The sequence below is a fragment of the Myiozetetes cayanensis genome, unplaced genomic scaffold (assembly GCF_022539395.1).
Source record: "Myiozetetes cayanensis isolate MyiCay16 unplaced genomic scaffold, myiCay2020 scf29, whole genome shotgun sequence".
Taxonomy (NCBI): domain Eukaryota; kingdom Metazoa; phylum Chordata; class Aves; order Passeriformes; family Tyrannidae; genus Myiozetetes; species Myiozetetes cayanensis.
In genome coordinates this window covers 5,180,080-5,192,058 of record NW_026087510.1, presented here as the reverse complement: position 1 = coordinate 5,192,058, position 11,979 = coordinate 5,180,080, and the positions used below count along the sequence as shown (strand labels likewise).

At 60.4% G+C, this 11,979-nt stretch overlaps 1 protein-coding gene across 4 annotated transcripts; it reads right to left on the bottom strand.

Annotated features, from left to right (window-relative positions):
• Positions 1 to 350: 350 nt before the first annotated feature.
• MCAM (melanoma cell adhesion molecule) lies at positions 351 to 11,758 on the bottom strand. 4 transcript variants are annotated; one of them, XM_050323214.1, is made up of 16 exons: positions 11,684 to 11,758; positions 7,603 to 7,730; positions 7,282 to 7,495; positions 7,112 to 7,182; positions 6,926 to 7,013; positions 6,618 to 6,791; positions 6,408 to 6,535; positions 6,104 to 6,263; positions 5,893 to 6,014; positions 5,463 to 5,601; positions 4,715 to 4,839; positions 3,936 to 4,071; positions 3,802 to 3,819; positions 3,203 to 3,347; positions 2,663 to 2,780; positions 354 to 1,910 (listed from the first exon to the last, which is right to left on the bottom strand). In XM_050323214.1, exons 1-16 carry the CDS (start codon positions 11,748 to 11,750, stop codon positions 1,881 to 1,883), a joined length of 1,863 nt encoding a protein of 620 aa, XP_050179171.1. In that variant the 5' UTR covers positions 11,751 to 11,758; the 3' UTR covers positions 354 to 1,880. The 4 variants fall into 4 exon arrangements, with proteins under 4 accessions (XP_050179173.1, XP_050179171.1, XP_050179175.1 ...); XM_050323216.1 differs by lacking the exon at positions 2,663 to 2,780 and having other exon boundaries at positions 351 to 1,910; XM_050323215.1 differs by lacking the exon at positions 3,802 to 3,819 and having other exon boundaries at positions 356 to 1,910.
• Positions 11,759 to 11,979: the final 221 nt, after the last annotated feature.

The following is an 11,979-nucleotide window of genomic DNA, read 5'->3' as shown; positions in this document are numbered from 1 at the left end:
TTATATAATATATATTATATATAAGATATATTATCAATAAGATATATTTTCAATAAAAATGTGTATTTCAATAAAAAGATATATTTTCAATAAAATATATTATCAGTAAGACACTGGGAACTAAAGTAGCTAAGATATGAATAACAGTATCTGTTAAATTCTTCAAGGGAAAAAGCATTAATATTTATTAGTACCTATGGTGGCTAATTAATACAATTATCTAATGTCTTGGTTCTGTCAGAATAAATCAATTCCATCAGAACAAATCAATCTAGTTATTGATTTATCTGCTATAATAGGTATTTATATTGGCTATTGATATAACTATTAGTATCTATATTAGCTATTAAATCAACTATTAGTAGTTTCTACAGTTGGGATCTGCTGAATTTTATTGTCAATATTCTCTTTTAGTACCTACCACCACTTGTAGCATAATCCCATATTGCCATCTAAAGCTCTGATTATCTACTAGAATAATTAGTAGATTTATTAGTACTGATAGTCACTGGTGTATTACATTTATCAGCAGCTACAGGGGCATAAATATCTCGTGTTAGAGCCTTGGTGGGATTGAGGAATGATGGGGGAGACCCCTCTGCCCCTCCCACCCCCAGGGTGGGGGGAACAAACTCCGAACTCAGCCTTGAATTTGTACTTTATTTTCACATATATATATATATAAAAAAAAAACAAAAACCAAAACAAAACAAAAACAAAACCTTGCAAGTATCAGACAAAACTTCTGGAAAATGTACACACGAGTCCAACAAAAATATATATATATATATATATAAACCAAAGCTTTTGCTGGGACACCACGTGGAGCAGGCGGTGGCACAGGGACGGTGCTCCTGGCACGCAGGGGCCAAGGCTGGCGGGCACCAGAGCTCTGGGGACGGGCATTGAGAGGCAGCAGAGAGAGCCACAGCTGCGGGTGGAAGGCTGGCACAGCCCGTGGCACGAGCTAAAGGCACGTTCTCGCCCCTGTGCCCTCCCCAGCAGCCTGGCCGCGGGGCCAGAGGTGCCACCAAAGCACAGCAATAAACCAATTTTACCCGGGGCTGGCAAGACAAATAAAAACCCTGAGACATCACTGACTGGCCCTGGTCTAGAGCTAGTTGGAAATTTGAAAATAGGGGGCTGCTGTGCAGGCCCCCCTAAAAAAAAAAACACCAATTCAAACCAGACAAGCTGGGTCTGGCACGTGCCTGGAGAGAGATGGGCACCCCACCCTGGCTCTGCCAGCTCCTCTCGTCCTGTCGGGGAGCTCCCTCCCTGCACGGCACCGCCCGGGCTTAACCGAGACAGGAACAGCTCAAAGGCAAAGCAAAGCACGAAAACCTCCCCCAAACGCCGCCCTAACCCACCCCATGCCCGCTGCTCCTCCTCTAACCTGCTCACCACCACAGCTGAGGTGCCTGGCACGTCCCAAAAATCCCAAAAATCCCATCTCGACAGCCTCTCTGAGCGAGGTCGGGGTGAAAAAATAAAAAAACCAACAAACCCACGCATGAAACCCTTCCCCACACACATGTACAGAACAGATTACCTGGGGATGGGGAGGGGAGGGAAAAAAAAAAAGCCTCAAATCCTTCCACCAAGTAGCTTAACGGGATATTTCTTCCTAATATTGCTGTGGCTTCTCTGGAGTAGTAAAAGCAAGTCCAGCTTTGCTAAGGCAACGCCTGCAAGCCCACGGCTGAGGTAACGGAGGGGCAGGGCAGGGAGGTGTCCCCTGCATGCTGGGGCTCAGCACTGTGACACACCAGTGGTCTCTGGCCGTGCCCCCCCAGGTGCTGGATGGAGCAGGGGTGGGAGAAGGCAATCCAAGAGCAGGAAAGGTTTTGAAGGCAGAAAGCACTTGGTGGGTTTCCTCTCTAGTTCCTCAGATCGATGTATTTCTCGCTCTTCAGACGGGACGAAAGAGAGGGGGGAAAAAAACAAGCAATTAGGGATGGACACGAGCTCAGATCCTCTGCTGTCAGTGTGTTGGTGACACACCCAAAGTGACAGGGGACAACTGCCAGCCTGGGCCACCCCAGCGTGGCCGAGCACCCACCCCACGGTCAGGGGAGGGACGAGCTGCGCAGGCACAACCAGGGATTAACTCTTGGCCCAAGTCAAAGTGGGCTCAGGTGCTGCATCCTGTGGCTCCACAGCGTGGCAGGCCCTGCCTTAGCACGGTGCTGGCCCAGCCCTGGCACTGGGAACCGCTGCTCAATCCACCCCAGGTGACAGGAAAGCCCGTGGGCTCAGGGATTCATCTCAGGGATGCTGAGCAGGACCCACTCCTGCAGCCCCTGCCTTGACTCCTGGCCAGAGATGTTTGTGTAGTTCCTACTCCCAAAGGCCCCCTGGAGAGCCTGGAAGGAGGCAGAGCCAAGCAGAGCAGCGTGCTCCCAGGAGGTGCCAGGGGCTGGCACGCAGCAGAGCTGCCCACGTGTCCCTGGGGCTGAGATCCCTGTTTTCTCCCCTCCCCTCCCTTCCCACGGCCCCTCCGAGCGCTGGTGATGGATGATGGAGGCCCATGCAGGGTGGGCAGTGCTGGGAGGGGAGCAAAGCATTACCTGGATCACCCTCATCCCTGCTCAGCTCCGCTCCCAGCCCCGGGAGCAGCCCTGGCCCTGGGAAGAGGGCAGTGCCCGATGCCCGGTCCTACCTGGTCAGCGCCGGGTCTCTTCTGGCCGTTGGCGCCCTGCAGGAGCCCCGCCTCTTCGGGAAGTTTATCTGACTTAACTTCAACTACAATCTTGTCTTTACGTGCCTCTGGCCTTGTGCTAGGGGAGGGAGGGAGGTGACAGTTTTTGAGACACGGTCTGGCGGTACCAAAGAGGGGCGACGTGGCCAAGCCCCGGGGCTCCGTCTCGGGGGGGACGCTCTGGAGTGGGGTCGGGGCGAGAGAAGCTCCGGCTCTCAGGACGCTTTGGCCGCCCAGCCCCTCCCTGGGGAGGGCACCCTCGGCTGCTCTACCACTCTGCTGTCCTCTCACGGCCTCCCTGCACGGCCGGGGCGAGCAGTGCCCTGTGGGAAGCTGGAGAAGCTGCCAAGCCCCCCGTGCGATGCCCAAACACCCCCCAGGCTGTTCCCCCCTCACTGTGCAGGGAGCAGCTGGTGCAGTGGGATGGGAAGCACAATGAGCGATGGCAGGAAGCAGCCCTGGCCCCGTGGGCTCCCCGGGGGGGCGGGTGGCAGTGCTTACATGTCCTGCTTCCCAGCGCGGCCACACGGGATCTTGCCTTTCTTGTGCAGGAAGTAGATGACGGCGCCCAGCACGGCCACCACCAGGATGGCCACGATGATGGCCACGATGATCACCCCCTGGCTCTCTGCTGTTGTCTTTTGATCTGAACACGGGCAGGGGAGGGAGAAATCAATGCCTGCCCCACCGCGGTGCCCTCTCTGTGGGCAAGGAAAGGATCCCTCCCCCGGTTCCCAGCGCTTCCCCAGCTCCCAGCAGGATGCAGATCCCGGGACAGAAAAGCTCTGTATGCACACAGTCTGCCCTGGGATGCCACGCCCCACGTGCCACAGGAGGGTGGGTAACAGGGATTCCTGCAAGGCACCAGGGCCATCCCTTTGCTGCCTTGCCCAGCAGGGTCTGGGCTGCAGGGTGAGGTGGGTGAGGGCAAGCAGGCAGCTCTGCCACCGCTGGGAACAGTCCCTGCTTCCCTCCCTGCTCGGCAGGGAGAGGAGCAGCGATAGATGCAGCCCAGAGCCAGCAGCCAAGCTCCCCCCCCCAGGCTACATAACGTGACTCCTGCCAGAGCCTGGGCTGATGGACACCATCAGCAGACTGACCTTTCCTGACAGACTCCACTGGAAGAGCAGGAGGGGAGAGAAAGAGCGAGCTCAGCCCCGCCAGTGCCCGAGAGAGGGGCACTGGCACAGCTTGGGGGGGGTTCCTGGGGCGCAGAGCAGTGCCAGGCACTCACCCAGCAGCTGGATGTGCTTCTCGCTGACCCCCAGCTCGTTGGAGACGCGGCACTTGGCCCCGGCCCTCAGGAGGTCGTGGCTCACACGCACCGTCAGGTTGCTGGCGATGTGCTGGTTGTCAACGTACTCGTGAGCCTGGGCAGGGGAGGCAGGGCAGGGTTCAGCACCTGAGCCCCTCACAGGGACCTGATGCCTTAAAATCTGCGTTGTATCAGGTTTTAGCACGGCTCATCAGCGCCTTCAGCTTGCTAAGTACCTTCTTCAGCTTGCTAAGTACCTTCTTCAGCTTGCTAAGTACCTTTGCTTTGTTTCTAAAAACGCTGTTTAACATTCCCATCAAGAATTCCAGCGGACAAAGAGGTTTCAGCAAGGTGGAGAAAGAGGCACAACAGAGAACATGACACCTGACACAACCAGGCAAAGCTATTCACGAGCCTTGAAACCATTCCAGGAGGTGTGATGCTGTGCCAAGGAGCACGGAACAAGACGAGGAAGACGGGAGATAAGGGGTCTTTGGGACCTCTGACTCGAATTTGGGAGGCGTGGTAGTAAAGGAGGGATGGTTTTGGAGGTGGGTGTGACAGAATGAGGTAATGCTTTGCATTATTAATCAGGTGAGTAAATAAAATCAAGGGGCTTTGGGAACTCCGTGTGCACGCTTGGGAAGAAATCAGATTCTTGTACCCCCGCTGTCGTAACAATAACAGAAGTTTTGCCTGGCAGGCCGAGCGTTGGGAGTTTTCTTTCAAGAGCCTGGACCCAATTCCCCAGCTCTCACCGTGCCATTGACGTTCCAGCGGACAGAGGGCCGGGGGAAGGCGATGGCCTTGCAGGTCAGGTTCACCACCTCGTCCTGCCGCACGTACAGCGGGGAGCTGCTGATGGCCACGATCCGCGGCTTGCCTGGGGAAACAGGAGTTCCCTCCATCAGCCTTCACCTGCACCTGATGCCCTAAACTCTGTATATTATGTAAAATTTCAGCACAGCTCTTCTGGCATAGCACTTTTAGCCCACTAAGCACAGCTGTATTACACTCCTAAAACACTGCTCACCAACGTTTCTGGGTGAGGGTTCCAACAGGCAAAAGTTTCTGCAGGGTGAAAAACATTTTATCTGTTAGAAAATGTCCCCAGAGTAAGACAGAGCAGGGTCACTCCACTTGATATAACCAAGTCAAAACTTGAAGAAGCCTTGAAGCTGTTCCAAGGAGGACAGAGATGATGATAAGGAGGAGGATGGGGATGAAGGGGTGGTTGTTTTGCGACCACTGACTCAAATTTGGGAGGCGTGGTGAGGGTGGGATGATGGCACGGGCAGTTTTGGGGCTGGGTGCAACCAATGAGGTAATGTCTAGTGTTATAATTCAATGGTGTTATAAAAGTTGTAAAGGTCTGTGCTGTTGGGGTGTGCAGTACAAATTAAAAATTTGTGCCACAATTAAAGAGCTGTTTTCCACCTTTCTACGCTCAAAACTGTCCAGAGAATTATTTCTGATTTTAGGTAGCACCCCCACTCCAGCTCTTACCCTGGACAGCCACGGACACCTGCTTGCTCTGCTCCAGCCCTGGCACGCTCGGGGCCACCACCTTGCAGCTGAAGTTGTTGGAGGTCTCGAAGGTGAGGTTTTTCAGGGTGAGCTGCTTCCCTTCCGCCACCATCCTGCCCTGTTGGGAAGGGAGACCCCCAGCCATCAGCCCCAGGCACTTCTGTGCTCAGCTCACACAGGGGCTCAGGCCTCCCTGCCACGCTCAGCCTGCAAGCACAGGACCTCCCTGCAGTGCTGGCCAGGAGGCAACGAGGTAGAGAGGGACAGTGCAGGTCCATGGAAGTGGAAATCCTTCCCCTGGCCTCTCAGGAGAGATGGAGCAAGCTCCTGACCCTGCAGCAAGCTCCTGACTCTGCCCAGTTTGCTGCAAAGCCCAGGCTGAGCCTGAGCACGACAGAACCCTGCCCACCTTCTTGTCAATCCACTGGTAGTTCAGGGCCACGGGGCTGTGGGCATTGCAGCTCAGGGTCACATTGTCCCCTTCCTGAAGGGAGGAGGACGGCTCCATCTTCACACGGACCCCTTCGATGTCTGGGAGAGGGATGGAGAGCAGGGCAGGGTGAGCAGGAGGCACGAGGCACCCGCCACGGGGTCCACAGGGTCCCACCCGGCTGTCTTACAGTTCACAACAAGCTCCACAATCTTCTCTAGCTCTTTCATGTCATCCAGGTCCAGGCTCTGGCATTTGTAGACGCCACTGCTGCTCTTGTTCACGCCGTGCAGGGTCAGGACCCCGCTGTTGGGGTCTGCCAACCACGACAGGTCCTGCCAGTCGTCCAGCTGCAGGCAATGGGGAGAAAGCAGAGCCCTCAGCACCCTCCACAGCCACTGCCTCCCACCCCTCAGAGTGCTCCCACAAGGGGCAACCAGGACACGAGGTGTTTGCCGAGGCAGAGGTGCCCAGGTCCCCCCTCTCGGCCTCACCTCTTTCTTGAAGAAGCTGAAGACAGGAGGTGGGTTCCCATCAGACTCACAGACCAGCTTCACGTTGTCCCCTTCCTTCACCAGCGCCGAGGACGGCACGACCTGCAGCGTCAGGTGCTCGGCGGGGTCTGGGGGGGAGAGAAGGGGCAGGGTCAGCGCCAAACCCTGCTGACCAGGCAGCAGCACCGCCCCTCCCGGCCCCCCACTCACAGAAGACGGTGATCTGGACCTTCTGGGACTCCAGGGCGTGCCTCTGCCCCCTCAGCCAGTAGTGCACGGTGCAGTGGTAGCGCGAGTCGCGGTCCTCGCGGGTGACGGGGGCGAACAGGGTGCTGGTCACGGTGTACAGCCCGCTGGACTCGCGGATCCGCGTGTACTTCACCTCTGCAGGGGACACAGGCGCTGTCCCCAGCCACGGCAAACAGGGGCCAGCCCCTCCTCTGGGCTGCCAGCCCCCAGCTGGCGAGGCCCTGGGCAGCGCCAGCACCCCGGCGGTTCCCCATCCCCACCCCACTCACGGCTGTCCTGCAGCTGCAGCTGCTCCCCGTTCTTGTGCCACGTGATGTTGGGGGGTGGGAAGCTGTTCTTGCTCTCACACCTGGCGATCTGTGGGGGCACAGACGGCTTTGAGCCCTGGGGGGGTGCTCCCGGGGGGAGAGGGGAGCTTGGAGCCTCCCCCTGCCCTGCGTGGGGCCGCTCCTCACCAGTGAGTTGTCACTGCTCTGCACAGAGATGCCTGCCGGGTTGGGCTCAATCTCAGGGGTCTCGGGGACCTCTGGAAAGAGAAGCCACCCCACAGGTGTTAGGAGGGATGGGATGGGATGCCCTCGGGCCCTGCAGAGCAGCTGTGCCGCCCCCCTGCCCCATCACTCACTGTAGACGTGGAGCTCGGTGCGGTTCTCGCCCACGCCGGAGCTCCCCGCTCCGACCTGGCACACGAAGGTCCTGGCATCCTGCGTGGTCACCTTGCTGATGGACAGGGCCTTGTCCTCCCCCACCGACAGCCTCTCCTTGTAGGCTGTGTCATCCCTCAGGACCTCGGTGTCCGTGACGTGGCACAGCCTCACCGGGCTGTTGGTGCGGTCCACCTGCAAGGCCAGGGGCCGAGGCTGGGCTGGGGAGCCCGGGGGAACGCCCTGGGCTGGCTGTGCCCCCAGCCCACCACCCAGCTCTCCTCTGCCAGGCCAGCACTCACGTAGAACCAGTTGATGTAGGTGTAGGAACCATTCCCAGGGATGTAGAAGTTGCACTCGATCCTGGCCGTGCCTCCGACCTCCACTTCGACCTCGGCTGGCATGGAGACCTCCAGCTTGCTGGCTGCAGCTGTGGGACAGAGCCTGCTGGTAGGGGCAGGAAGCCCTTGTGCCTGTCCCCATCTCTATCCCCCAAAGGGTGTGGGGCAGAACCGTGTCCTGTGCCAGTGTGCCCCAGACTGGGGATCTTTCAGCAGAAAATATCCCTCCCAAGAAGCTAAATGAGCCCTGGGCAGATCACTGCCAGAGCTGGAGCCGTCAGCACATCACCACAGCAGCCCCAGCTACAAACTTAAAAGCTCTATTAGGCTTAATCATAGAATCTGATGATCTAATCAGATGTGCCCCCACCCATTACCCAGCCCAGCAGGAGTGCCAGCCACGCTGCCTTCAGCATCCCCAGAGTGCCCGTGGGCTCAGGTACCAAGCCCCTCACAGCAGTCCCAAGAGATGGGGCATGAATGAGGCACTGGGTTCCTCCACAGCAGGATGGGCACACAGGGCAGCAGCTCAGGAGGGGTGTCCCAGCCAGCTGTGGCTCCCTGCTGCTCCCTTTCCCCCTCCAAGGGCCCATCAGGGAGGTGGCATGTCCCAGAACACCACGGCCGTGGCACAGCCAGGGCTCCCAGGTCCCTCCACAGCAGCAGGAATCCAGAACCCAGTGGTTGGAGCACCCATCCCTGCAGCATTGCCAAGGCAAGCCCCTCTCTGCCCATGCAGCAGAAACAGCTCTGCCCACCCATAGCATGGGTGGGAGACCCACACCTTGGCAAGAGGGACTGGCCCATCCCTGCACCCACCTTCCCTCCCTGCACCCCTGCACCCACCTTCCCTCCCAGCCCAGCCACCAGCAGCAGTAATGGAGCTCCTGGCCACGCTCCAGGACGGATGGGCAAGGTAATGGCTATTGATCCAGGACAGGGAACGGAGCAGCTTCCCAAGGGATTGGGAGCAGCTCAGCCCCAGTCGGGCACAGCCGAGGCAAGGGCGGCATCATCGCAACAAGGCTGGGAGTGTCACTGCCACCAACCCCACGGGTGACAAAGCAAGGGGGATCTGCACGCCCTGGGCTGGCACAGGGCCCTGCAGAAGGTCCCCCAGCAACAGAGCCAGCCCAGGTACGGGAGCTGGGGACAAGAGGCTCGGAGGAAGCAGCTGTGTCAACATCTCCCGTGATAGCGCGGCTCGGTAACAGCCACCCGGGCAACTTCAAAGGGCAGCGCCCGTGTCCACAAACTGCTCTTTGTTCAGAGTGGGTACGTGGTGGCACAGTGCCAAAGCACAGCCAGGAGCCCCTTCTGCCACACAGCAAAGGCCCCGGGCTCACAGGACCAGCCCATCAGGCAGGTTTTGGCTCGTGCCCTTCCCATCGGCAGGCACAGCTGGCACTGAGCGAAGAGGGATGAGCAAAGCATGGCACAGCAAAGAAAGTGCTAGAAAAACAGCAGGTGATGCCCAGAGATAAGAGTGCACTGGGGACAGGAAATTGGACCCAGTGTACATAGGAAAAGATAACTTTGAACCGCAGGCACCTGCCCACCCTGTGCAGCCACGACTTGGCTGCCTGGTCCACAGCAGGCACCTGCAGAACTGGGCAGGAATTGGGCAAGCCTGGGGCTGGGGTGTGGCCCTGCTGCCACCCTGCACCCTCCTCTGAGCCGCAGGCAGCCAGGCCAGACTTTGCCTCTCTGTCTGACCCAGGGCAGAGCCAGCCCCTGGGAAGGGGAGAGCTGCTGGCCCTCCCCCTGACCCGCTCGGCATGAGGGCCCTCAACCAGGCAGCGAAGCAACCGAAACCATGAGCTCAGAGCTGGAGAATGGCTGGCATCTGGGGCTGGCATGAGGCACACATCGCTCCCAACCATCCACGCTGCCCTTGAGGAGGCTGACACAGTCGCTGCAGCCCCCACCCTGCCTGGAACAAGGGCTCACTGCTCCCCATCTCCCCTGGGACGAGCTGGAAGGAGCACCCAGCAGCCAGTTGGGGGGACACAAGGTGTCCCCTCCCCAACCCTGGGGACACAAGGCTTCCTTCTGCAGCTCCAAGACCTCTTTGCTATTTGCGTGGGCAAGCCAGAGAGGCGCTGGGCACAGGCACCCTGGCACGGCAGGCCCTGGAGGCTTGGCCATCCTCCCTTGTGCCCAGCACAGCTGCAGACACCGGGTCCGGTGAGGGGACCTGGAGACCCCCGAGCAGCACCAGCTGAGGAGCTGAGTGAGCTCCGTCCGTCCACCCCGAGCGAGCGCCTGGCACAGCTCCAGCGGGAGACCCGGAGCTCCGGAGAGGGAGGACGCCTGCAGCCAGCGAGCAGGGAAGGAAGGAGAGCCCCCGTGCCTTTCCATCTGGCTGGCCGACAGCCGGCCGGCAGCCAGAGCTCCACAAGAACAAAGATCTGCTTTTAGAGCCCGGGAAAGGGGGTGGGGAGCAGCACAAGTCCCTCGCCAGCCTCCTGCGGAGCCGAGGTGTGCGGGGAGGCGGCGGCTGCCGCACAGAGCCCCCGGCGCTGAGCCCCCCGGCCCGGAGCGAGAGGAGGGGCACGGCAGGGTGTCTGGAGCCGCACGTGGGATGCCTGAGGTTTCCGTGGGTTTGTGTTCCCCCGTCTCAGGGAAACCAGCTGCGGCCAGATCCCGCCTGCTCCCAGCCACAGGCACACATGCTACCCTCCTGTTCCCCGGGAAAGCTGCTCCCCCTGCGCAGATCTCCGAGCCGGGGTGCCCCAGCTCACAAAGAACACCATCGCTCGCACCTCCTTTTCTTCATGGAGAGAAAGAACAGGATGCAGAGCCCCGGTCCTGCAAGGAGCAGCACCAGCAGCGCCCAACAGCACCCAACAGCCTCCGCCCCAGCCCAGCCCCAGCTTGCTGTGCCAGGGATGGAGCCAGGGCTCTGCTGCCGCAGGGACCAGCACCTTGCACCCCAAAACAACCCCATCACCCTATCAGGACCCTGTCATGTGCACCAGAAGAGGCCAGACTCTCAACCCCACCCCACAGCTCGGTGACAACACCCAGAGTCCCCTCTAACAGCCGGATCGCGGCGCAGAAGGGGCTGGGGTCCCTCTGGCAGCCCCAGGGTGGGCTCAGCCCCCGCTCCGGCAGCATTGGCTGGCCTGGGAATGTCTTGGCTATGGCCCCTCGAGCTTCTGGGAAGCATCAAGCCTTTTCACGTGGCTGGGCTTCCAAACACACCGACGCCGCCAACCATTGAGAGACTCCTGGCTCGGCACATGTGCTATGGGAAGGGGATCCCGGCACGGGCCGGGGGTGGGAGCAGCCTGCTTTAGACTCTGCTCTGAGCCTGACTTTGGCTCCAACACCTCGGCCCGGGCAGGTTCCCAGCGGCGGGGCCACCTCCGCAGCACGGCGGGGCGAGGGAGCAGCCAGCGCACCGGGACCGCTCCCGGGCCCCCGGCGAGGGGAGGGAGGGAGGGATGCGGGGAGAGGGGCAGGGCAGGAAACGCAGCCACCCCCCGAGGGTGAAAATGGACTGGAAAGTGGATAAAAAAAGAAAGCGCTGAAAAAAGCCAAGAGAAACACAGCGCTCAGGGGAAAACTCCTTAGAAGGAAAGGGGTGGATGCCTCCCAATAACAACCAGCTCGCTGAACGCACGTGGGGCACCCCTCAACCTTGGGGGGGCTGCAGAGGAGCCCCCCAGAGCGGGACGGGGCAGCCAGCCCCACCCTGCCGAGGATTGCGGGGCCGTGCGGGCGGGGACACGCGCGGATCCCACCTGGGCTCTGCCCCGGCCCCGCGATCCGAGCATTCCCGGCGCCGCGCCAGGCACCGCCCGAGGGGCGCAGCGCTCCGGGGCTGCTCGTGCTTGGCCCCGGCGGGAGAACCGCCGCCGGCTGCCCCCCGCAACGGCGAGCAAAGCCCCGCACCCCCCGCCGCACCCCGCGGTGCGCCCCGGGGGGACGAAGGGCATCCCCCCGCGCCGCGCCCTCCGCAGCGCCCCGGAGCGCTCCCGCAGGTGCGCGCCCCGCACCGCCCCGCACCGCCCGGCCCGGCCCGCAGCCAACTCACCGCAGCAGAGCAGGAGGCAGCAGCCCCAGCCCAGGGCGAGCCCCGCCGCCCGCCGCCCCCCAGCCATGCCCGCCACCACCGCCAGCCGCCCGCGACTGAAGCGGGGCCCGCGGGGCTGACGTCAGGCGGAGGAGGAGGAGGAGGAGGAGGAGGAGGAGGAGGAGGAAGGCGCGGTGCCTGCCTACCGCCCGCGGCCGCTTATCACCCCCCAGCGGCAGCCGGCCGGGCGCCGCCGCGCCCATCCCATCCCCGCAGCGCCGTGGCCATCCCCGCACGGCAGCGGGCAGCGCTCGGCT

Excerpts from the sequence above, each read along its gene's own strand:
- MCAM (XM_050323214.1), bottom strand. The coding sequence starts at position 11,750 with ATGGCTGGGGGGCGGCGGGCGGCGGGGCTCGCCCTGGGCTGGGGCTGC. Across the intron at positions 7,731-11,683 it reads CTGCCTCCTGCTCTGCTGCG|CTGCAGCCAGCAAGCTGGAG; the intron begins GTGAGTTGGCTG and ends TCTGTCCCACAG. Across the intron at positions 6,015-6,103 it reads TGTGGAGCTTGTTGTGAACT|ACATCGAAGGGGTCCGTGTG; the intron begins GTAAGACAGCCG and ends TCCCTCTCCCAG.